This window comes from Cydia fagiglandana, chromosome 1 (assembly GCF_963556715.1).
Source record: "Cydia fagiglandana chromosome 1, ilCydFagi1.1, whole genome shotgun sequence".
NCBI lineage: Eukaryota > Metazoa > Arthropoda > Insecta > Lepidoptera > Tortricidae > Cydia > Cydia fagiglandana.
Genome location: NC_085932.1, coordinates 27,541,500 through 27,568,286, shown reverse-complemented (window position 1 = coordinate 27,568,286; position 26,787 = coordinate 27,541,500). Strand labels below are relative to the sequence as shown.

General features: G+C 37.6%; 1 protein-coding gene and 1 long non-coding RNA gene across 2 annotated transcripts in view; one reads left to right on the top strand and one right to left on the bottom strand.

The window, feature by feature from the left end:
• LOC134668836 (uncharacterized) overlaps window positions 1-26,787 on the top strand; it is a 160,898-nt gene that overhangs the window by 32,304 nt on the left and 101,807 nt on the right. The gene's annotated exons all lie outside the window — the stretch shown is intronic.
• LOC134668627 (titin-like) lies at window positions 2,564-9,822 on the bottom strand. Its single transcript, XM_063526070.1, has 5 exons — window positions 9,535-9,822; window positions 8,333-9,374; window positions 5,086-7,934; window positions 4,253-4,445; window positions 2,564-4,084 (listed from the first exon to the last, which is right to left on the bottom strand). The coding sequence occupies exons 2-4, from the start codon at window positions 9,368-9,370 to the stop codon at window positions 4,334-4,336; spliced, it is 3,999 nt and encodes a 1,332-aa protein (XP_063382140.1). The 5' UTR covers window positions 9,371-9,374; window positions 9,535-9,822; the 3' UTR covers window positions 2,564-4,084; window positions 4,253-4,333.

Here is a 26,787-nt window from a genome sequence, read left to right as displayed (position 1 = left end):
ATAAAACGCCCATTGCACCATTCCACTAACCTGGTTAACCTGGAGTTACCGTGTTACCAGTGCAATTTGACACTGGGTTAACGGTTTAACCGCTTAACCCCGCGTTAGTGGTCTGGTGCAAGTAGCCCTAAATAAATAACGGCATACTAATTTAACATTCACGACGATTATTGAAATAACTATTCGGCAGTGACTTGGGGGACGTATTTTATTTATTATAGACTCTTTATTTTAAGTTTATTTAGAAATAGTTTTATTATTATTAAGCTAATTTAATGTTTTGTATTTATTTAATAGTGTTGTAATAAAAACAATTACCTACCTATTTTAGTATTCAAGAATCGTTTTTTGTTATAACAAAAGAACATTAAAAAGGAGCTAGCTACCACTCAGCTGAGTTGTGACTCGTGACGTGACATCTTGCTGTGACGCTGGTTTTCAGGGCAACCAGGAGAAAACGAAAGCTTAACACTTAACAAAGACATAACAAAAGTGAACTTTCTGTGCAAAAAAAGAATAAGAGAGGGCTCGTTAGCACATAAAAATGTGTGGAACAAAAGAGATATTAATATTTAGATGTAAGTAGCGTTTTAGTCCGGTACAATACTGAGAGCAAACAATTTTTATGACTGTATTCTAACTAGCAAAAGAGTTCTAAAAAACCAAATTGTAGCGTAATATTTCTCTTATGCAAAATGTAATCGTAAATGCAAAATACAAGACTTATTTACCACATTTTACGGCGGCGGGTATTCAGCATTCTCCTAAAAGTGTAAATAAAATGCTTACGTAAGACCCTCCAGTGTAATAAAAATCCACTATCACCTAGCTGTGGCTAAATCAGTGCATTTTAAATTTGCGGCCAGTGTACTCTCGGCGAACAAAGTGCAATTGAATTAAAGGTTTTATAAATACTTAAATAGACCATTAGTGCTTTGCAATATTCTTAGCCTTCTTCTCAGAACTAGACTAGAAATATACCTACTCGTATAAGTAGGTTTATTAAAATTAGCAGACCATTTTTTGAGCCGGAGTGTTTTAACACATTTGATGTAAATTAAATAATTTTTAATTATAGTTTAATATATAGCTAATTTTTTTTTCTTTGACAGTTCTACAGTTTTATTAGTGCCTTAGTTTCAATGTGTTACTGGGCTTTATACTCTTAATATTACCTATTTGTATACATGTATTTGTATGACTTACCTTCTTAGGCCCTCAGCACACGAGGCGTAGGCGTAAGTGTGGCGTAAGCGCATCGTAAAAGGGCGTTTTCAGAAATAAATATTGAAAACCTGATTCTTTCACATCTGGACGTTCTTGGGCTCATTCTACTCAGAATCGACAGCGTTCTCCATCCCACTATTAAAAAAAGATGTCCTAAAATGTCTATTCTATTACGTCACGTTTTAGTATGAAAAAAAAATTCACTTGAATGTGCGTGACGTAGTGGAATGTACAATTTTCATACAAATTTTTGGGACATTTTATTTTATCATCAGAATTGAATATGCTAGTGATTCTGAGTTGAAAGAACCCAAAAACACTGGGATCTGTGAGAATCGGGTTTCCGATATTTATTTCTGAAAATGCCCAAAAACGATAGGATGACCTACGCTACGACTACGCTTCATTTGTGGACTGTTAGAGATTGTATACATGCTCGTAGTGCTCTCGTTCTACGCGCGTATTGTGCGTGTGCTGAGACTCACACGTTTAACGTAGTTGTGTTGTTACCCTCACATATTTAATTTTTCCACTTTAGCTTCTAGGGATTTAAAAGAAAAGTCTGTCAAATATTTTTTCCTGAAACTTATAAACTACACCAAATACCTACACAATAATCATCTCCCGGTATTTAAAGTCAAGTTGACTGTACATGTGCCGTGGAATGGTTGGTACGCGCGAAGAGAGCGTTTCCCTGTACCACGATTGTAAAAAGAGATTTTTACGGTCTTCGGGAGGAGGGGGTTGGGGGGTGGGGGGAACGGTCGTATGTTCTTATTTGTGCTGAACGTGACCGCAGCTTTGCATTTTACTTGGATGTGTTAGAATTTAATGATTAGAGTTTTAATTATTGGGGATATTATGTTCATATTTTAATTGGACTTGTTATAATAACTCATTGATTATTATTTTTTCGTAAGTATTTGCTAATTCAAAACGACTTTTTTTAGTTTGGGACTTTTAGTTTTTATTATAATAGAGCTGAACTTTGTGCAAGGTTATAGGTTAAAATAAAAATTTAAAAAGTGTCATTTTCTTGTTTAAAAATCTACTAAGTCTACTTTTATTTTTGTGACATGAATGAATACGGCCTGATTCGAAAACGTCACTTTAGACACTGACACATCTAATCCATATCGTTTCTAGATCTATTAATTGACGTATCTTAAAGTTCGAATCGGGCAGGAAGTTACTTAAGTCTATCTACGCTAAGTTTGCACCGACTCGGCAATAACAATGCCATGTTTGACTTAGACATGACCTAAAAACTTAGCACAGTAAGACTTTGCTGTATGACCTCTATGTAATTAAATTAATAAATTTAAAGACATCCAAATTGTTTATATTTTATTAAACGAAACTCAACAATAACCTCACAAATAACGTAATCAGATAAAGGACGATATGTTGTTACTATTTAATGGACCATGCACCTTATACCTAAACCAAAAAGGATATTAAATACACATCTTGAGTTCGTGATCTATAAATTAAATAAATTATTAAAGTAGATAATTAAGTTAGTACGGGTACAAAAGTGCTTAGCCATTTTTCTCTTAAAATAAAAATGGAAAGTCACAAATGTACAACCTACGCTATCTAGAAATGAGGAAAGAAGAGTAAAACTTGTCGGGGTTCACTTCCGTGCCACCATATCCATTATTTAAATCTAAAGTGTCGTTTCTGCGAAAGAATCGTGGAATTCACTTTAAAATCTATATTCAAAGATTTGATCCGACATTTGTGACTTAAAAGAGAAGGATTTTTGTAACTCCCAATGATAAGTAATAACAATGTCAGGTACTTACATATTTTATAAGTTGTTTTCTAGATTAAGCATAACTTTGAATATGAAGAATGTAACAATATCCAATAATGCCTAATCTTCTAACAATCATTTAAATATCACATTGAAACGTTCGATAGACTAAAAGGGCCCACAGGCCACAGATTACCAGTTCACCGGACGATATCAGCCTGTCAGTTAATCGCAAAACGTGTCAGTTCCGAACAACTGACAGGCTTATATCGTCCAGCGAACTGGTAATCTGTAGGCCTCTTAAATATTGCAAGAGATCCAAGACTCATCCCAAGAAACGACACTATTATAAAATCGTATAAAAACCTACTTAATCAATCGAAATAAATTAGTTGAAAAGGAAGCTGAAATGCATTCGTAGTTACAATAAGGTAAACAAGTTAGCTAACTAGCGAGAGGCTAGTCTACGTTAGCGAGGACACGTATCACATTGCGTATAGCACAGATTAGACAAACTATAAACACACTTCCCACTATCGATCTTGCTCACACTTAAGTTGATTGCTATCCAAATGTGAGATAAAAAAAAGTCAGCACTACCCAACACGGAAGTCTTAACGATTTTAAGTACATGCAATAAATAGACTAACTAGGTTTTAAGTAGCTAAGACTAGATAGTCGCTTAATACCACATTTGAATTCTTCTCTGTTATTCTTTTAATAAAATTTTTGAAATAATTCAAAGAGAATATTAATTATTTCCGAACAAAGACTGCAATATTCCATCTATATCACGATAATTGGAAGCGATGGTAGTAAATACTAAACCTGTATATGTAACGATTAAACATGGCAAGCACGCGTTACGTATATATTGAAACCGTATCATTATTGTGAAAGAAGACAAAATTAAGTACAGTAGAGAGAGATAAAAAGTCTAACAGAGGCTACCTTAAATCTAAATTTACACCATCGGTCGTTTCGATTTGTACATCTTACATGAATTAAACTATAGCACATGGCAGATTTCGTAACCTAAGCGTACGAATCTACTCAACCAATTTGAATGCATTGCTTTCGCAACGCAGCAAATGTTTTCTTTTCATGTACAGATGTAGTACATGATTCCATCGTATTTACGTCGGAAACGTTCGCATTTGTCATGCTACTTCAGGCAACCTAAGTACTTAGTGTACCGAGACTGACTGAAATAGCAAGACAAGTTCGTACCTTTCCGTGAAAATACGAAGGAAAATAATTATGCACTACATTCTGCATTTACGAAATGTGCCATGTGGTCGCAACTATGTTCATATGTTACAGTAAATTAACTTAAAATTATATCGCTTATTCCTCGGTGCCCGTGATCCACTGCAGGTATTTGAAGGAGCGTGACTGCAGGGGACTGGCGCGCGAGTCCTGGCCGTAGGTGCGCGGGTGGTGGTAGCTCGACTGCTCTCTGTAACGTACAAATAAATATATAAAATGAATGCCTTGATCCGTAACAATCTACCCTTGTATCCCTTGAGCAAGCCACAAAATCCTGACATGTGTAACTATATGCGTGAGCAACTACACAAAGAAGGTAAAACCGAGGGGCTTTGTGCCACGGTTTGTAGGAAATCGAAACTTATCTGACTGAAATGCATAAATTGTTTGTAACAGATGAAAAATAAATATGACTTATTTTTTATTGCTGGGTTTTAACCAGCAATAAATATGAAAATAAAGTAAAAGGAAATGTGTTTGCAAAAATGTATGAGTCATGGCGCGTATATTTATTTACATTGCTAATAAGTAATTCGTTTTATAAAATATTAAATATATACTCCGGCTTTGTCAAAAAGCGGCAATTTTGAAAAATGTAGGCGCGTAAGTTTTACCTCTCTTGCTATTCAAATTAAAAACTATACGCCTTTTTACAGACTAAGTTGACTTGTCAGATTATAAATATTATGGGGCATTAATACACAAATTGACTAAGGGTCAGTTGCACCAAACTGTTTGTGCGGATGGTGCATCTGGCACTATGTGTCACAAATATGATGTTGTTTGTCATTATTACCGAAATAAAATAAAATAAAAAAAGATTTTCTTACCTAGGTTCAGCTGAGGCACGTGAGTGGTAAGCAGGCACATTGGGGTTATGATAACCCTTCGAATGGGGAGCGTTGGCCGGTGTCAGGGTCTGGCCCTGCACGGGCTGGTGCTCCGACAGGATCGGCCCGCTGTAGTTGTTCGGGTTGAAGCGGTCCACCGACACGCCGCGCGGTCTCTCCGGCGCGGGCGCCTCCGCACTCTTCACGTACGAACTCATTGGCCTGTTTCTTCCCAAAGTATTGCTCTTTGCCCATTCCTGAGATTCAGATACCAATTCCGATTCGAAACTCCTCTCGCGCCACGACTGCGGCCGAAGGGTCTGGCTCCAGGATGGGGTAGGCGTATATTTCGGGGTAGCGGGCTTGGCGTAGTTAGGTTCGGATTCCCACGGCGGATTTACGGACGTTTGCTGCGTCTGATATTGACTCTGAGATGTCTTCTCTGTAAATTCCCTGAGCTCCTTCCGCCACTGTGGCTCCACCGGCTCGGCCGGCTGCTCATTGTTATCATAATAATACTGTGGCGACGGGTCGGGTTGAGCTTGGAATCTACTCTCGCCGGGTACGTAGTTAGATTCTGGAACGGTGATGTAACGTCTTTCATATTCGCTATAATAAGTTTTGCGACCAGGCTGTGGAGGAGGTGCTGCGACATTTACGTTTTTAACGAACGATTGATTTGGCGCCGGTGGCACGTAGGCTTTAGGAGGGGGTTTGGAGAACTTGGTTTTAGGCGGTGTTGGTGTCCATCCCGGATGTGTGTTGGGGCTAAATGTGTTTGTTGCGGGTGGTGGCCGAGGCAAGTCTGTTCTAGGCTGATAGAAACTCGCTGTATTAGGAGCTACGTAGTTAGGGTCCTGTTCCCATGGAGGAGGGACGTAGGAAGAAGAATACTGCTGTGAAGAGTTCTGGTAGCTTTGTGTATCGTAGGATGAGTAAGATTGTTTAGGTTGAACGTTAATTGATGGGACGGTGTCGACGGAGCTGAGGTTATTGTTGCCCCAGTTTGAGGGCTGGGGGGTGTAAGATGGATAACTGTCCTGTTGATAGTTGTTTGACACTTTGGAGTAGTCTTGGGTACTTTGAGTGTATGAAGGCTGGTATTGTGGCTGAGGCTGGGGCTGGGGTTGCTGCTGGTTCCACAGTTGGCTGGCGGGAGGGGCAGTGGTGGGCGTCACATTATTATAGAGAACATTCTCACTTCTGTTCTGCTGGTACCACTGGGAATTGGAGATTGTACTCGGCTTAACATTGCTGATATTGACAACTTCCGATTGTGGTTCTTGAGCCCACCTTTGCTGTTCATAAGATTGGTTGTTAGATTGATTACTATACTGACTGCTGTAGTTATTTTGATATACTTCTGAACCTGGCAACTGGCGTTCTGTGCTTAGCCTTTCTAAAAGCAGACTGTGTCGTCTCTCTGTTTTTGGTGGTTCAGGAGTGTAGGCAGGTTGGTAAGGCCTCGAAGGAGAAATAGAAACTCTCTCACGATTGGGCGCAAAGTAGGTTTTCATTGTGGGAGGCCCGGATTGAGTTATTTGTTCATAGGCTTTGTCTAATGTCTTGGTTGTGCGGTTGACAGTGACAATATTTTCAACTCTGTTATATTCTGTTTGGGTACTTAATGAGCCCGAGGGCGCTGCAGTGTTTCTGATAATTTCGGTATTTTCCGTGTGAGTTCTTGACACTGTTTGAGACTCGCCTATTGGTTTAATTTCGATATCTTCCACCTTTTCCAGCGGGATCGATGGTTCTCTTAATGGCACCTTAGGTTCTGGTTGTGGTGCTGCCCGTACTGGTTCCTCAGGTTTTTCTTCCTTAGGTTCTGGCTTTTCTTCTTTTGGCTCCGGTTTTGGTTCAGGTTTAGGCTCTTCTTTTTCAACTGCAGTTGGTTTGGGCGCCTCCTCAGGCTCCGATTCTATTTCTTCTTCTGTGTATTCAGATTCTTCATCTTCTTCTTTTGGTTTTGATTCTGGTACTGGCTCGGGCTTTGATTCCTGTTTCTTAGCATCTGCTTTTACCTCTTCCTCGGCTTCTTCATATTCTTCCTCTTCTTCTACTTCCTCTTCTTCCTCCGTTTTCTTTGTAACTTCTACTTGTTTACTTTCTACGGATTCAGCCTTTTTGACAACAACTACTTCCTGCTCCTCCTCCTCCTCTTCCTCTTCCTCTTCGTCTTCATCTTGTTCTTCCTTTTTAGGCTCAGATTTTGCTTCAGGAGCTGGAACGGGTTTCTTTACAACTTCTTCTTCTACTACTTCTTTTTGTTCTTGTTTAGCCTCTGCTTGTTTAACTTCAACTTTTTCAGTAGTTTTTACAACCGCTTTAGTCTCTTTGACGGGTTCAATAACTTCTTCCTCCTCCTCTTCTTCTTCCTCCTCTTCCTGATCATTGGATTGTACTTCTACAACTTTTTTAGATGTCGTAGTTACTGTACTTTCTGATTTGTTTACAGTTATTTCCTTGTGGCCATTTTCTTTAACAACTACGGGTTGTGGCTTTTCTGCTTCTTCTTCCACTTCTTCTTCTTCTTCAACCTCTTCCTCAGAGTGTTCTTCTTTAGGAATAATTTTTGTTTCAGTTTTGGTTTTGATGGATGTCTTGCCATCCGTAGTAGTTTTAGTAATTGTCTTGGTTGTTTCCTCTACTGAACCATCTGGTAAACTTTTTTTCGTAACTTCAACTCTTGTTTCGACTTTTGTGCCCGACTTTTTAGCCGGCAACTTAACAACCAACTCTGCCTCGGCGTCGCCATTTTGATTTCCATTTTGATCTTCGACATTTGTAGCTGACTCTTCAACTTTTCTTTCCGTTTTAACTTGCTTTTTGACCACTTTCACTTGTTTCTGAAACATAAAGATAGTTATTAAGTAACTTCAATACGAAAAAATATAATTAATTATGTTTTTGTTAACAATCAGAAGATAAACAATGCTATATTTTTTTTTTCGTGGAAAAGTTGATTGATGGCATACTAAACGTATTTTAATTGCAAGAAATATTTTAAACTGTGATAAGAGTAGACACATTAGATGTTTTTTTTTTATATAAAATACAATATGTTTTATTTATGATAAGTAAACAACATGAACTCACTATGTTATTTAACGACAAGTTCAATTTAAACGACATGTTGTTAAGACTTTTACAAATCTTTAACATTGTAGACTAAATATGCATAGCAGATAAGATAAACACATAAATATATATAAATGTAATATGTATACAGTAATTTTACATCAACCTGATCGTCACTGATGTCCGACAGATCTGCAACAGGTTTAGTTTCTAAAGGATTGTGTACTGTTATAGTCACATCATTATCGGGTACTTCCACTATAACATTCGATTTGTTATTTTCATCCATATCAACAGAGACATTTTCTAGTGTTTTTGTTGGGATAATATCGTCACTTTGTAATGTTAACGGACTTCTTGCTTTTATGTTATCATCAAATGATATGGGGGCAATACTTAATTCTGTTGTATTGGTAATTTCTGGAAATGCCGGCGTTTGACAATTTTCATCATTATTATTTGAGGTTGGTTTTTCATCTCCGGGATAGCTACAAGTTAAATTAGCATTCGAATCCAGTAAATTTTCTTTAGTTTCAGTTTTCATTTCTTTTATTAAATCTTTTGATTGCATGATTGGTTGAGAGTAAAAGGATTGCGAAGAGTCTTTGTTTTCCTCGGTCTGATAAGTCAGATTTGGTGTTGTAGTAAAATATTCCGCCTCAAAACACATTTCTGGTAATACTGGCGCCGTATATCCATCGCTGCCATAGCTTGTCCTCGCTGTGTTATTATTTGGCGAATAACCATATTCAAACATCGATACGGGTCTGTTGTTGTATGTGTTTGTTTGGGAAAGCTGCGGCGCAGTTTTGTTTATGTTATTCTGAACTTGCGCAATGTGCGGTTGAGGTGTAGGTTGAGGGTTCATGAACTGCGGCGCCTGTGGCGCTTTCTGAGATTCACGGCTCGGGTTACTTCTCGACCTCAGTAACGACTTAGGGTTGGCCGGCAACGTAAAACCGGCTGGCAAGACTTGAACCGGCAAGCAACTGAAGTTAGGTACAGGCACTGGAGTGGACGGAGTTGGCGGCGACTGAATCGGATTCACCGGCACTTCAGGAACACCCTGATTCATGGCGTTCCTCATCAACCTCTGCGCCATGCGCTCGGATTTTATCTGCGAGAGGTCCAGCCCTCCCGGGAGGTAAGAGAACGGTTTCCTCTCCCGGCTCATCGCCCCGTGCAACGCCGACGGCGGATTCATATTGCTGAAATAAGTTTTCCCAAATTACAATCTAATTTACGTTTATTGCACAGTCTGTGGCCAGTATAAATAAGTAAAAATGCCCGAAGCATCGAACGGACGTATACAATGGCATCGATTTGGCAATTTGACAAAACAGTATAAAATAGATATGAGTTACTCACGAGGTCCGATGCTAACCGCACGATATTATATTTACTTCCTGTGTGCAGGGGGCGGGCGTTTTCCCCGCGGCTCACGTGTGACACTGTGGCACTAGTATCGCTTTTCACATGGTGGGTTTATGTGACAGGTCGCGTATATTCGAGGCGGAACAGGGAACATGCAGATATGAATGCGGCGAGCGGTTAATTTTAGCGCGGAGTTGTAAACGGCCCGGTACGTTTGAATCCGGGAGGCGCGAGGCGGCGCGTGCGCCGATGGCCGCCTACTGCCGTCTGTGCGGACCCGCCATGTATTTTGGTCGCGGCCCCAATATTAACGGACGCCTCGTCTACAATTTGTCTTGAGCGAATCGTCACAACAACGGCCGATACTTCCGACTTCACGATTACTGTTTATGCATTTCTGCGGCTCCATTCATTCCTGTTCCACCTATCACCTTATCAGCACGTTCAGTTCAGCCACAGTAAAAGTGAAAACGTACTGTGCCTTACGCGCGAGTTATTTTCGTGCGCATTCAGTCTTGAGAAGGTCGGTCGTATTAGATGCGACTTAAACAGCTGCTCGTTTTTGGATTAACTTTGCCATCACTCAGCGAACAACGCTTTCATACTTTGTCATGAGTAAAATATTAACATGTAGAAAATGTATAATTGTGGCGGTTTCAACTTGTCAAGATCGTCGAACTCTGCGTGAAACTTGTTGCAAGACTTAAAGTGAATTGTTAATGTTGAAATCATCTAGACTCGTCAGGTTCATCCACCTTTTTGAACGTATAAATGTGTTGATTCGCACTAATAGTGGAACGAAGTCTTTATTTAAAAGCGACTAAGATTTAGTGCGAACAGCGGCGAGGCTCGACGCTGTTACTCTTGGCTCTCCACCAAACATCTGATTCGATGTTTCCTAGATTCATTGCACATTAAATGTTTGCATTAAAGGCTATTGAGTCTGCACGAGTATCATGTTGCGATTAAATAATCGTTCAAGAATATCAACTGGGTAATATTTAAATAAACGGTGGTGTAAGCCTCAGTTAAAAGTTTTGTGCAGTTAATAAAGTAAACAATTTGCTGCTGTGAATCATTGCTATTAAAAAATATTAACAAACGAATATTTACTTTGCTGGACGTAGAATAACTACTCGTTAGTAAAGATTTTGAATAATTTATTCAGATTTTTATGGATATTTATTGAAATAACTCGGTGTAAACATATACATAGAGGTATAAAAAGAGTTTAAAACGAGAGCATTGTGGTCGGATAAAAATATACATATTCAGATTGGATCATCTATTAAAACATTGCGTTTATGTTCACTGTGTCAGTCATATCAAAGAGAATAGATAGTATTGCCAAAGTAAATTTTGTAGTCACGGTATATTTACTGCCATCTATCGACACACGATTAAAACTTAAAATAAAATTGAAAATGTATAAATTAATCAAAATATGTTTACGGATAAATGATTATTAATTTTTATTGTTCCATATTCCATACTGACCCATGTTCTTTCGCTGATATGTTTTAAAATTTTATTGTTAAATATGAAACGGTGTCGTCAACGCCATCTAGCCGAGAATAGACCAAAGGTGTGTGCGCCATCTATTCGAGAATGACGTTTTCTTGATTTTCGAGGCACGTTTTTTTCTTAGACTTTATTTATCTTATACGGAGTTATATATATCTCTGGTCATGTTGTGCTTATTGTATATATGTAGTCAATTAGGTATTGTTCGTTTTTAGGGTTTCGTACCCAAAGGCTAAAACGGGACCCTATTACTAAGACTTCGCTGTCCGTCCGTCCATCCGTCCGTCCGTCCGTCCGTCTGTCTGTCACCAGGCTGTATCTCACCGTGATAGCTAGACAGTTGAAATTTTCACAGATGATAAAAACAGAATAAAATAAAGATTTAAATGAGGCTCCCATGCAACAAACGTGATTTTTGACCAAAGTTAAGCAACGTCGGGCGTGGTCAGTACTTGGATGGGTGACCGTTTTTTTTTTGGCGTTTTTTGCATTATGGTACGGAACCCTTCGTGCGCGAGTCCGACTCGCACTTGCCCGATTTTTTGCTACACTGGCCAAAACATTAAATAAGTAGTTTATTGAGGAAGGTAGACAAAAACATGACAGATTACTTATACAACCCAAGAAAAATCTTAACACCGCGATCTACAAAACAGCGCGTAGGGAACAGCGCCATCTAGCGGGACATTGGTACACTAACTTTGCTATACAGTCAAGTTGTACAACATGAAATGTTTTTCGTGGGTTATTTCCTTCTCTAAAGTTCTTCACTCACCTGCCAAGTTCCAAAAGAACCGTCATAAAACATTTATTTGCGAGTTCCGTCTTCATTCTAATGTTTTATTGAAAGAAATTCCGATCCCTTTGAACTTTGTCATCATTGTAAATTAAAGAAATGTTGAAATGGAAAAACTGGGATTCATGAATAATACATTGGGTTAAACGTAGGTGGCGAACATAGATTCTAGTTCCATAAAGCGCAGCCGTTAAGAAGTGAAGGCGAAATAATGCTATATTATTATAAAAATCAAGAACGAATGAACAATGATTCTGAGCAGAATTTAACGCAAATATGGTTTTTAAAGTTAGAACCTTGCCGCGGATATCGTAGTCGCTCTAAGCACTATTTATTGACTCATCATATTACGCTAAACAAATATTATAAAGTTACTCTCGATTTTCAATAAGGTACGAGTATACATATATGACACATCAGTGGCGTAGCTAGGGGGGGCGGCGGGGGCGGTTCGCCCCGGGTGTCACCCATTTAGGGGTGACACCCGACCGTGAACATCAGTAGTGCCACCTATAAAAATTAGTAATAAGAAAGCGACATCAGTAGTGCCACCTATAAAAATTCGTAATAAGAAAGCGATGGAGTAAATCATGAGCTATTTAATTTTATTTGAGCAAAATTACAATTACTCTTTTTAAATATATTTTACAATTTTGATTGAATTTTGGGGTGACACCCACAATTTCCGCACCGGGTGCCACCCATGCTAGCTACGCCACTGTGACACATATAGGATGTATATAGGTAAAGTACCTATTTACAACAAGCAAAGTATCTCAAGTAAGGGTTTATTGTATACCAATGGTGTATATTATGTTCGAATAGAGTACAGTCAACCGATGTGAATAGATCCATGGCTGGGGTGAATAGGGACAAAACTTTAAATGTGATTTAACTTACAATTTCTTAATAAATACCCACACAAAATGTATCGTTCGACTAAAAATAATAGTACGTTTTCTACAAAACAATTTGTGTGGGTAGGTAGTTATCAAGAAATTGTAAGGTAAATCACATTTTAAGTTTTGTCCCTATTCACCCCAGCCATCTCTGTTCACCCCAGTTGACGGTACTTTTAAAACTTTAGCCACTCTGCAATGATCCAACACTGTAGCTCGCCCGCACTAGCACAACCATGCACTTTTCGAAAGCAAAGTTCATCTATCCTCATCTCTATCGCTCTCACATCGAATGACAGGGATGTAAGTAGACAAATTTCGAAAGGCAGGTAGGTAGTAGGTTATCGGGGTGTTGGCGCGGACTTGCTGAAGTCTTTAATAATTTATAAGAACTCTCAGAAGGGCCTACAAAGAGCGGATTAGTCGCCCTTTTGATTTTGTCCTCTAGCGATGGTGCAAATTAAGAACAGTTTAGCATAGTGGCGTTTAAGATGCTTTTGACGCTTTCAAGTTGTTTACTTCCTTCTGACGTCCTGGAGGAAATTCGTTATGAAGTGTTCCTTTTTAGACGATTAATTAAAACTTATACAAAGAAAGACACGTGCATTAAGATTATATCAACGATTGTCATCTTGGCTAGGCATTCAGTAAACATACATCATTGCAACAATTTGCGATTACTTTATGACTAATTATGACAGCTCAATATCGTTAATTAATCTTTCAAAATGGTCGCAATATCACGAAATACAAGTGTTGCAGTTTTAAATCTAGGTGCACAAAATGACAGATAAGGACAAACGATTATTAGCTTGAGGTTTGTAATGCGTTTATGAATAAAGGGGTTATTTGTTAGCAACTAGCGGTTCGAAAATAAAAGGCCTGTGCACACCGGACGCGTGTGCGTTGACGCGCAGGTTGTAATATACAGATCGTTATGAGAGACGGCACACTGCTTGCGTGACGTGTGCGTGCAGTGCACGGCTCCATAGTTAGAATACCTAATATGATAATTATGTTGTTATTGAGAAATATAGATCCTATGCGGAAGTGGAAATTTAGTACCTATTATGACTAAAATACTTACAGTGATTTCAGTCGTCGCGGACTCCCCGTTGGTCGCCATCCTGTTGACAAGAAAACATATTTTAATATAAAATTAAATAAAAAAGAAACCTTTAAAAAAAATTCTAACAACTAAGTATAAGCAATAAATAATCATAGGTTATTGAAAGATTTTCCTGTTTTCATTGAAAATGTATATTCACAGTTTGGCTTAGCCAGACAACCGAAAGACCTAAGTACATAACTACTAGAAACAATACCTAGATCAACCTAAATTGAATATCCAATATGATATAGTAAGGTCATAGCATTGGAAAGCGCATGAAAAGCTTGCATGAAAGAGCTCTAATGTCGATAGAAATTTAATCGTCACAGGTGATAACCAAACCACACTATTTACTATTCCTTCAGAGCCATAGTGGACCGTACTAGTAACAAAACAAGGTTGATTTTTGTTTAATTATTATTTCTGCAATTAGTGAGTTCTGTTTATCACCTGACGAAATATTCTATTACCCTTGTTGTATTTACCTATAATATAAATAAATTAATAAATATTATAGGACAATTTTACACAGGTCGGCCTAGACCCACAGTAAACTCAATAAGGCTTGTGTTATGGGTACTAGACGACGATATATACATATAATATACACATGTATACAAATACTTATATACATAGAGAACATCCATAACTCAGGAACAAATATTTGTAATGAACACACAAATAAATGCCCTTACCAGGATTCGAACCCGATATAATAATGTATGTTTCAAAAACTGACCCACACATACTAAAATAAATATGTTGACAACATGTATTTATACAAATCTCTATTTTTATATGTTAAGATTACGAGAGCTTATGATAAAGCACGTTCGCTCCGACAGGTACAGTCAGCAGCAGAAGTTGCTAAGCGGGCGAGGTGTTCAAAATTACCTTGACATCTTATTTATTCTCTTAACAATAAAATCGCGTCAAGATCATTTTGAGCACCTCGCTCGCTGAGCAACTTCTGCTGCTGACTGTACGTAGTTTAGGTACCTACTCTCAATATTTCAAATAAAAAGTTTTATTACCTAATTGCATTACGTACGGTATCTATAGTTTGTATGAACAGATGGTAGTAAAAATAAATGGAAGATAAATCGATATTAACCTACGTATGAATGTGTAAGAGAGTGTATATAAAACGTAAAACTACCACTTATTATTTTTCGTCTTTATAAACATATTGATCGTATAAATTTTAATCGTGCCTATTGATTTTTAGAGTAATAGTGACTGTAACGCAATAATTTTCTGCCAAATATTTCGTTTTTTTGCAGATTTTCAGTCGACTGACTCGACTGTACCTTTCGTTAAACAAAAGATAAAAGCCATGGAATTGATTCCATCTATAAGAGATTACAGAGCATTGCAATTGTACATATTAATGCCTTTGATCACGTCACCTCTCCATCACCAGACTATTACTTAGATTGATATACATATATTATCATGCCGCGATCAGAAAGGGTTTAGAAATAACAGATTTCCATACACTTACGTCAAAATCAATATGGATTGACAGCTATCTCAATCCCTTTCTAATCGCGATTCAGTAATACCTTTACATTGCATATGCAGTCTGCAGTCACAAAAAATTACAAGTTTTTTTTTTGTTCAATCGAATACTTAACTAGTGATTAGCAAATAATGTTTCCAATAGCTCATAAACAAGGAGGTTAGGCCGCTTTTCCGTTAAAATAAGGGCTCAATCACGCTACTAGACCGGGCTACTGGGGCCGGGTCAGAGCTTCCAGCGCGTACTTTTCTATGACATGATAGGCGATCACGTGATGCTTTCCATAGAAAACGATGCACCGGAAGCTCCGGCCCGGACACGGCTCAGTCTAACGAGAGTCATCTAGACAAGAAGTACCACGTGATCACCGATCAGCCGTCATAGAAAATGTCATGTCAGACGCCCCGGTCGTCTAGCCGGAGTCATCCTTAATGTCGGGATTGACACAAAACCCACATAAAGCAATCAGACATAAATCCCGTACACAAACCAGGAATAGACAAAATGTAGATCAATGATCGGACAGATCGAACACCTTTCAAGCAGATCCCACATCTCGGGAACATTAGGCATCGGTCCAGCTAGAACATTGACCTCGTTATCATTAACTGGTGGCTAACTGGAGATCTATTTCAATAAAGCTTTAAAAGTAAAAATATACATGGGATAAACCTGAAATAGATGTCATGTACTTGCGTCATCCTACTCTCATTCTCCTGGCTATACCTATTTGCAAATTCTCAAGAGATTCCGCTTATAGCTGGTTTGGTTGTAAATGAAAGGACCCCGCAGCAAACATAGGGAAAAAGTGGTTTCAACCACTTTTTCCCTATGTTTGCTGCGGGGTCCTTTGGACGAGTTTCAGTCACCTAAAATGATGCATATAAATATTATTTGCGATTAGGTAAGGCCATGGGAATGAGATTTTTGAAGAATTACCCAAATACGAAAAAAAAAGCAACCAAGTCCTCCAGTGACCAACGAATCAACTCAGGTGATTACGGGATTGAGCTGCCCCCAAAAAGCACTTAAAGAGTGCCAGCCCTGGGCACTGGAGGCCTTCATCCCTTCATCGCTTTTCCTTTAGTATATGACATATAATTTTATATTAATCTGCTGCTACTACATAGCCGCGCAATTGCTCAATAAATAAATTACCGACACGAGACGCCCTTTTCAACTTCACCAAGACCAAATTTTAACCCTAATAAAATTGGAAATTGAAAAAACTTGGCAAGGAAGAAAATAATCTCCTGTTCGAGTCAAGATGATAAATATCAAACTTAACAACCTCAAACACAATAGTTAAAAGCAGCCAGCGTGCATCGCACCGGGGCCGCATTATGCGCAGGATAGCCAAGAATCTCGGGCGGACTTATGTCGCATGAACACAATTTTCCTTTCGAGCGAGCTCCAGGCACTCGCGTTATTTTGCACAACTTACTGCACTTCGAGTAGGGAGCCGATTCTGTTTCAACAGTATGATATGGTTTTAATTACTGATCGGAAAGTTTCCAAAATTGCGAAATTTCCACTTGGAGAAATTGCGGAAACTTCTCATATTTGCACAGGAATTGAAATTTTCCACTTCCGAAATTCCCGTGAATTTTCGTGAAATTTTCTAGAACTTTTTCAACTTTTTAGAAACCTTTTTATACCTTGCACATGCACATCTGTCGTTTTTATCATATCTGGATCAGGCATCTCGCGTGCACCAGTAAGTGCTAAAGTAATGCCTTACGAGACGATTCCTGATTGTATTTCGTAATCACCAATCAGCGTTAGCGATTCTCTCTGATTGGTGCAGCGTGCACGCTGTCTCAATGTCGTATCAAAATAAGATAAAAACTATCTCAAATTGTAAAAAGCGGAATCGGGCTCGTGAGAGTCGTGCTACTGAATTTTATCGGGCATTTTGGTAATGTTTTGAAACGATCTATCCGGTGTGTAGAGTGTAGCAGAATGATTTATTTATACTGGGCAGCGATTTGTTTCATGACACTAGATTGTATAATGGGGTGGGGGACTCAATAGTGTCAATACACAACTTAAGTTCGAAAGTGGGATAATTTTAAGTATAACTAATATCTGCTAAACCAGAAGCAGTTCATCCTTTGGCAAGACTGACTGTCCCATTCGAGCTTTAAGATACGTCCAATTAATAGATCTAGAAACGTTATGGATTAGATGTGTCAGTGTCAAAAGTGAAGTTTTTGAAGAAACGTCACATTTAGTGACATATCTAATCCATAATCGTTTATAGATCTATTAACTAGTATTCATGAAAGCGGCGGCAATCTGCCTTTCCTGCCCAAATAGGAAACTAGGGCTTATTGGGGTTAGTTCCGTTTCCACACGATTATTTCAGTACGAGGACTACTACACGAAGACGGTCCTAAATAATTCCACATACTTACTACATACATTGATACATATTACGTTCGAAAAACATAATCCTTCTTCGATAGTCAGGTAATAAGATAAATTAGTAACTGCCACTTACTCCAATCTAGGCAACTTATATAATCTAAATCTCGTGTAAACCAGGACAGATGTGTACTCTAATATTAGTTAAGGTCAGACATGTTGCAACGTCTCTGACTGGCAGCTATTTATCAACAAGTTTCAAAGAAAAGCTTTCAACAAGCATTTATTGTTTATCGCTTGAAAAATATTAGATCATAATCTGAAATAGAAACGCGATGATAAGACCTTTGTTTAGGCTAAGAATTGGAATGAGAATTCAGAAAGATTATAGGTACCACACAAACATTTTAAATTAGTTTTAACATTGTATTATGCAATTTTTATATGGGTACTGCCTGAAATAAAAGCTTTTTATTTTTTATTTATTTATTTATTATTCCGTGATAACTAGAACTACTTTGGTAGGTATTAAACTTTGATTTCCTCTTTTAAAGGTTATTTTTAATGTTTTTGTTGTTGTAGGTACTGCTAGGCAGGCAAAAAAAACAAGAATTTTTGCTGGCTGTTAAGAGGTAAAGAAATTATGACTATGTAATCTCATCAAAACTTGAATAGAACTAATGCCCCATAAATTGCAAAAAAATATTATTTTAGATGTCTGGAAATCTTTTCAGAAAACACTCTAATTTCATGCGCAGCAGAACACGGCCTTTTTACAAACTTTAATAAACTTGAAACAATGTCCAACTCCGTAATTTTTTCATGGCCCCTAAATGTTAGGAAGAGTCCGGAAAGTCAACTTGTAAATCTTCTGAAACAAGTTTTCTCTTTATTTTTCGAGATATTCTACTCCGTTATAAATAAAATTATTTTTGCTGACTATGAGGGAACATTAATAATGTTCGTGTTCTTTTTTTCAGTTTCAGGGCATCAAGCTCAAGTCTAGGCTAAAACAATTTATCTTTAAACGATAGGTACTACAAATTAACTTGTTTGACGAAAACTGAAAGCAATTTCTATGTTACTTTGGGCAAATATCATAAAATTAAGAAATAAGCTTTATATTTTAGTATATAAAGTTATATTTTAGCCACATGTCATTAACAACATCCTATGATGTTGTCTATGATCATTCTATAATGATCATAGACAAGACAGGGGGGAGGATACATATCAGTATTTACGTTGATAGATACAACGCAGAAAATAAATATTAGTAATTAGCCAAATGGTTAACCCAGTTAAAAAAAGGTTGTAGGACTGTAGGTACGTATATATAAGAAATGAGTCAGATATATTTTTTACTCGCACAAAGTTAATAAAGCAACTGATTGTTCTACTTAAATTCCTGACGTATGTTTTGATCCTAATCAGATAATGGCGGTTGGTAAGTTGGTTTACTTGATATTACATACATTACACTTTGTTTTCAACATCCCTAAAGTCTAAAGCTATATGGCTACATACAATGTACATCTGGTCTCCCGCGATACAGGCCTAGCCTAGTGCGGGGACTCCTGGAATCTCTGAATGTCAAGTTGGTTATGCACAACTCTTATCAGTAACTCGTGTTGTTATGTTACCACTGTATTCTTTCTGTGCAATAAAAATATTTTTTACTTTACTTTACTTTACTTTATATATTTAAACCTTTTGCGTTTTGAACAATCGGGTCTATCGTGAATTTATTTTGTTACCTTAATTCCGACGTTTCGACACAGGTTAAAGCTAGTAAAATCGTGCATCGCTATTTTTGGTCTTGTTCCAAAGTTTCTTAACATACAGATGTACCGAATTTCACAAATGACAAACAAACGATTATCGTACAGACATTCGGGCCGTTAAACGCCATATTAATAGCCTGAACACATTTGACAGAGTTCCAAAATATACAATACGGCGCAGTGCATTCCGTTACATAGTACGGGTTAAGGTTACTTGAGGTAAATGTGCTATTTCTAATAATTTTCACATGACTTCGGTGTCTAGGAATATACGCGAAAACACGTTTCTTATTCGTGCAGCAAGTAGGTATACTCACATTTACCTTTACCTGCGTACATGTAAGTCTTGGAGGTTTTTGATATCGTACGTAGAATCAATTCAGTTGTAGCCTGGGGTATTCCCCAAGAGACTCAAGGTGATGGACGAGGGTTGATACTCAAGGAGATGGACATTGCCCACGTCAACACTGCAGCAGTAATTAAGTCGCCTTGCTGCCGCGATTGGAACGTTCAATCCCTCAGTCATTTTATCAAGGAAATTGACAGTGACAGCGCCCGCGTCAAGACCGCAGCAAAGGTGACAGTCAATTTCTAACAACAGCAGCACTACCATTCATTTTACTATGGAAACTGATAATAACACCGCCGCGTTAGTACAGTCAGCAGCAGAAGTCGCTATACACACCAGGTGCTCAAAGAGAGGTAAACGTTTAAACTGTCAAAAAGTTGTTGGCTGTCATAGTAGTATTTACTTGTGAGCGCTTAACGTGTCACAAATATCTTAACAGTCGCTATTCATTAATTTCTACACTTACAACAAGTCATTGATACCTTAGCTGTCAAAAAACCAATGGTATCTAAGCGGTCAACGTGTCAAATATATCTGAACAATATGGAAAAATAGACTTTAAAGCATACAAGTATGTTCGAATATTGAATGAAAGATAGCCATGCTAATTTCAGGTAAAGCGTTTTGACAATCATCGAAAACAGTACAGTCTTGTCATCACATACATCCATCTCACGTTTTATCCTTCAACCATTTGACAGGAGCCTCTCGGTCAACTTACTGCAAACTATTTCTTTTAACAGAATCGTCAAAACGAATGACATATAGCGAAAGCTAACTGAAGCGGAATTTAGAGCCAATTGTCAAGGCACGTTGTGGTCTTGTTACTAAGGCGTTTGCTTTTCAAAGCAGAGACCGCGGGTTCAAATCTAAGTCGTACGCACCTAGAGATTACAGCTTTTTATTTTTTTTGGGTTTCATATCTATTATTAATTTCATAATTTGTGTCTTTTGGTTTTATGCTATGTATATAATTTTTGAAGCTATGTCACATGTAGCGTATGTACGACTTTCTATCAGAACGTTGTAATAGGTTTGAACTCGCAGTGGGCGTTACTTAGATTACTCCTGTTCGGAAAAAAGCGCCCAAGTGCGAGCCCATGAAGGGTTCCATGTTCCATAGCAGCAAGCAACAATAAAATTGCGGTTTACGATTTATGACGTATTAAAAAAAAACTACTAGTACTACTACTATTACTAGATCTCGTTCAAACCAATTTTCGGTGGAAGTTTGCATAGTAATGTACATCATATATATTTATTAGTTTTATCATTCTCTTATTTTAGAAATTACAGGGAAGGACACACATTTTACCACTTTGGACGATATTTTTTTCTAAACTGAATAGTTTGCGCGAGAGACATCTCGCGCAAACTATTCAGTTTAGAAAATAAATATATATATTAGAAACCTCAATATCATTTTTGAAGACCTATCCATAGATACCCCACACGTCCTATACGTGATGATGAAAAAAAATTTTGAGTTTCAGTTCTAAGTATGGGGAACCCCCAAAATTAATTGTTTTTTTTTCTATTTTTGCGTGAAAATCTTAAAGCGGTTCACAGAATACATCTACTTACCAAGTTTCAACAGTATAGTTCTTATAGTTTCGGAAAAAAGTGGCTGTGACATACGGACGGACAGATAGACAGGCAGACATGACGAATCTATAAGGGTTCCGGTTTTTTGCCATTTGGCTACGGAACCCTAAAAATGGTGGTCTCTTCGAAAACTTACTAAATTAAATTAAAGGATATGAAAAAAATGCATTTTATTAATTTCAGACATCATACATATTTCATAGTAACATTTAAGCTTAAATAAACCTACACAATCGATATTAAATAGAAATAGTCTTAGTTTTATTTTTCAAAACGTTCGGGGTTCGATTCCCGAGCTGAGTACACAATTTTAAATGTATGAATGCAGTTTTTCGTGTTACTAAAATCGATGACATGGTTCCTAAGAAGAGATCGGTGTATATCTTATAGTATCAGATTTTCCCATACTGGCCGATCTAAATGGGCCACCCTGTATAGTATATTTTAGTACAATAAGCGGGCTAAATAAATATATTAACATATATAATATGCTCTACGGTTTGGAAGAACAGCCGCATATGACAGTTAAAATAAAAAACCGATCATTCTCGTAGAACCTACTTATTTATTGTCTAAGTTTGACACTTAACGATAAAATACTTCTTTAAGAAAGGAGGTGTCAATTCATAGCTGCGAAAGTATTTATTTTAAAGTTAAACAGATAAAATGTTGATGCTTAGTTACCATTAAAATAACAACTGCTTAGCAACTGGTGGCACCCTGGCTGCTGACGTACGTGATTGGCAGTGCGCGTAGGTATTAATGACAGCAGCTTGAATTTGAGCGCTTAGTTACCACTGACATTCTAACCGTTATTGTCATTGTGATTAAATAAGGGTGTACGTGTTAAAGAAAAACTCAGAAGTTAAGGTATATGTGACGAACTGAAAGCCTAAGTGAAAATGACAACTAAGATGTCCTTATTTTTGTGACGATTGAAGTGTATATGTTTTCTTGGACACCTTGCCCGCTCAGGTATATCTGCTGCTGGGTTTACCCTTGAATTGCCGACAGACATTTCATCGAATGTTATTTCGAAGACAACGTTTCAAGCATTTTCATTTCATCGACAAGTCATTGCGTCGAAGAATTGATACTAGTAAATTTAAATCTGGGACTTTTAATTGGCACTCGAGTTATTTCGTATATAGTTTATATCGTGGTATTTCTTTACGGGTTTTCTTATTTCATTTTGGATTGCATTTAATAAAATTTATTACGCATAAAATTATATCAATATGTAATATTTGACTTTGATAGCCGTTCGTTTCTATGTGGGGTCGCAGTTCTAACCTAACCTAAACCTACTTTGAAAACCGTTCGTTTCTATGTGGGGTCGCAGTTCTAACCTAACCTAAACCTACTTTGATAGCCGTTCGTTTCTGTGTGGAGTTGCAGGTCTAACCTAACCTAACCTACTTTGAAAGCCATTCTTTTCTGTGTGGGGTCGCAGTTCTAACCTAACCTAAACCTACTTTGAAAGCCGTTCGTTTCTGTGTGGGGTCGCAGTTCAAACCTAACCTAAACCCACTTTGAAAGCCGTTCGTTTATGTGTGTGGTCGCAGTTCTAACCTAACCTAAACCTATTTTTAAAGCCGTTCGTTTCTGTGTGGGGTCGCAGTTCTAACCTAACCTAAACCTACTTTTAAAGCCGTTCGTTTCTGTGTGGGGTCGCAGTTCTAACCTAACCTAAAATGACTTTGATAGCCGTTCGTTTCTGTGTGGGGTCGTAGTTCTAACCTAACCGAAACCTAAAATTGTTACAACAGAAAAATGTATTAAAGTAATACGTCGAACAAATGAATTGCAATGTTTAGTAGTTGTGCCAATTAAAATAATTTGAAACGAATCAGCGATCAAGTAATATTCGATGAATAGTATTTCTACGCAGTAAGAAAAATTGAAATAAATAGTATATGAAACAAAATAACGCCAAACAATATTACTAGTACTAACGTTTCGATGAATCGTTGTCGATGAAATAATATTCGATGAAAAGTCCGTCGGCAAAACAAGGGTACACCCTGCTGCTGACTGTACTAGTAGTGCAGCTGCGGTCAGAAATGGAATGTTACCCATGCTGTGTCAGTAACGCGGCTGCAGTTACCACCCGAATGTCACCTTTACGCTGCTGTAGTCGTCATCATAATGTAACATAACTCAAAAAGTTTATGCCATTATTTTAATACTGAGATATTCATACGAGATGGCTAATAAAATTCAATACATAAATACAGGGCATTATTTATCGGTAATCGGCCGTTCGATAGTGATCGATGCGCTCGCGTCGGCCTCACGTACAAACCCGGGCGATTCCAAAACGTCGTATGTCCCAACTAAGTTTAATAGCCTCTGTACTTTGGTACTCCACGCAGTACGTTGGCGTCTGACCGATATCTGCCGGAAACGCCCATCTGTTGCAGATCATTGGCAAATTTTACACAAATGAACTTGAAATACAATTATGTAATTGTAAAATATTTTGAGCATTCTGTACGATTTATTGTATTTATATCCTATACCTACTTCACTACTTACGTAACTATAAATGACTGATACTTTTTGCAAGATTATTTGATTTGGATTTACTTTTTGTTGTTTTATGCCTATCATTATTTTTACACGACTTGATGTACCTAGTGCATTCCCATATAAAAGGCCCCCCGACTGCAATTGAAATAAAATACACAGGTGACTGTATAGTCACGGTCATAAACGTGCAATAAACCTTTGTATTTACTGTGAACGACCGTAAGTGTACATTTATATTCCAATTTAAATTCATAAAGTTATGTAACTGTTATTAAAACATCAAAAGATTTTTAGCTTTTCAGTTTGCTTAAAATTCAGCAGTCGTGTTTATAATATTTTAATTTATTTATTTCATTACAGTGAAGCGTGCAATTTGTTACTATTATACAGATTATACGTCATAAGGAAGTTTTGAACAACTTTGTACTTAATTCAGTTTTGCTATTCCATATTGATATTGCTATTTGAATTTTGATATCCAATACGAATTACTCCAAGGCTCCTGTCCTATAATGCATAAATAATTAGGGGTTGCGCACAAATCACGCGAGGTGCTTTCGGCTACTTTTTGACCCCCCTCCCCCTTGGTGATATTTGGCGAGATTTTTGGTTACCCCCCTCCCCCCACACAACCTCACGTGTAGTTTTTGTTTTTTTTATTCGACCTAATTTTAAGATAAAATGTATTGTATATAGAAAAATCTTGTTTATTTTTCTATTTTCGTTAAATAGACTCGCTATTTTGAAGTGCAGAGTGAAGATTTATGTTTAACGAAACCGATAAAAAGTATCTACTCTTGTAGGTTTTTTTCTTAGTTTCGTTCACTGTAGAAAAATACACGTGAGATTTCCTTATAGCCCCCCTTCCCCAACGTGATCTATAGTGATTTTTTCGTGACCCCCCCTCCCCCTATCGGACCTCACGTGATTTGTGCCCAAGCCCTTAGATGTGACATAGATAATCGACGTTATCCCTGTCATTTAATATTTTGAATAGGGTCCAGTCACGATTGCAAATACCTCTGCATGTGAATTCATTGAAAAGGTCGAAAACAGGATTCGGTCAGTAAGGTCGGACCTCTTGTAGGGTTCATCGGACTAAGCCATTCCCGTCTGGAGTCCAGACATTCCTGAACCTTCAATTATTACTTAATCATATTAAATCTATCGAACCGTGTTCGCAGTTGAATCGCCAGGTATTTTAATTCGATTAGGGCTGGCTTTGAAATGGATAGACCTAAGGTTACCGTGAAACTCTGATGGATAACTCAAATAACAAGAGGGGTCTTGTTAAATTGTTTCGAGCTGGTGATAAGGTGATAACACCTTACATGTGTTAGTATAAGAACAAATGAAGGGATGTTTACAAAAACAACATAACTGCTTAGAGCGGTTGACACTTTTTTAAGAACATTGTTAATCGTTTCAGGTGTCAACCAGTGTAGTCAGTTATGTTGTTTTTGTAAACATCCCTTCATATACTTATTCTCTAAATGCCTGTAAATATACACGTTAGGTTGCGCTGACACACACAACCGTCACGCCCTGTAGTCGTGAGGTGAATTAGTCTAATCCTTTAATTAAAGACAAAGTGTTTAGCCTTCAAAAATGAATCCTTGATAATACAAGAAAATGGTTAATCTCATAATATTAACATATATTTCATTAATTTGCATTTGTCTTGGCAAGCTTTTATGTCTAGGCGGCTAGGAGGTAAAAATGCAATACTTAATGCCATTTAAGCTGTTTGAAGACAGTCTCAGTGCCTAGGGCAGTCAGATAAAGGGCAACGAATCCTAAAAAAATAGAAAAGGGCGGCTAGTACTTACTACATGGCCTGGGGCCTAGGGCGGCTAAGACTACAAATCCGCCACTGCACTCTAGCTCTATTTTTACTTAGATTAACTATTTATTTATTTAACCTTTATTGCACAAAAGAAAATCTTACGGTATAAAAGGCGGACTTAATGCCTTGAGGCTTTCTCTACCTAACATAGTTATCCATATCCATTGCTTCTTATATATTAATTACGGTTTGAGTTCATATTCCGACAAACTAAGCTAAGCTACTCGGAAAATTTGGCACCCTTACCGAGCTACACCGCAGAATGAGGTAAATTCCTTAGGTCTCAGATAATTCTAGACGCCAGACACTAATAACTGCTGCAAATGCTGCAAGGCAATAACAAGCGCAGATAATAATTATTGTACACACATTACCGTTGGAACGGTGCCTGAGAATCAGTTCCCGATATAAGCCCACATGTTCAGGGAAAATGTACAATCGCGGGATTAATTGTGCATCAAGAGAGCAAAGTTCGATATTTGCTCGAACGTAATTCGCTGCTAAAAAAACTTACTGCGTAGATCTTCGAGTGCCTATTTTGAGTTTCTCGCCAGCGAAACATTCTATAATAGCTACAAGATTGCATTTTTCTCAGTATTTTTTTAGCAGCGAAATACCCTAGCTCGAACTGCTGAGCTGAAAAAGTGATATTTTAATTATTAGTTTTTCTAATTATACCTACCGGGTGTGGCCTGTAATAAGTGTAAAAAATTAAACTGTAGGTTGTACTCCTCATACTGACCAACATTTGTTCAGCGACTTTTAAAAATAACTTGTGGTTTGATTTTTAATACACTTTATATTTTATTCTAAGACGCAATGTATTGCGAATTATGTTATGTTTAAGGCGTGACAAGCAACGTCAATCACAATGATATGGCGTAGCGATGGCGTCCATTGAAGATAATATTT

Bases quoted from the DNA above. Each gene is read 5' to 3' on its own strand.
- LOC134668627 (XM_063526070.1), bottom strand. From the start codon at position 9,370: ATGAATCCGCCGTCGGCGTTGCACGGGGCGATGAGCCGGGAGAGGAAA. The intron at 7,935-8,332 runs GTTGATGTAAAA...TTTATGTTTCAG, and splicing joins CGGACATCAGTGACGATCAG to AAACAAGTGAAAGTGGTCAA. The intron at 4,446-5,085 runs GTAAGAAAATCT...TGTACGTTACAG, and splicing joins CGTGCCTCAGCTGAACCTAG to AGAGCAGTCGAGCTACCACC.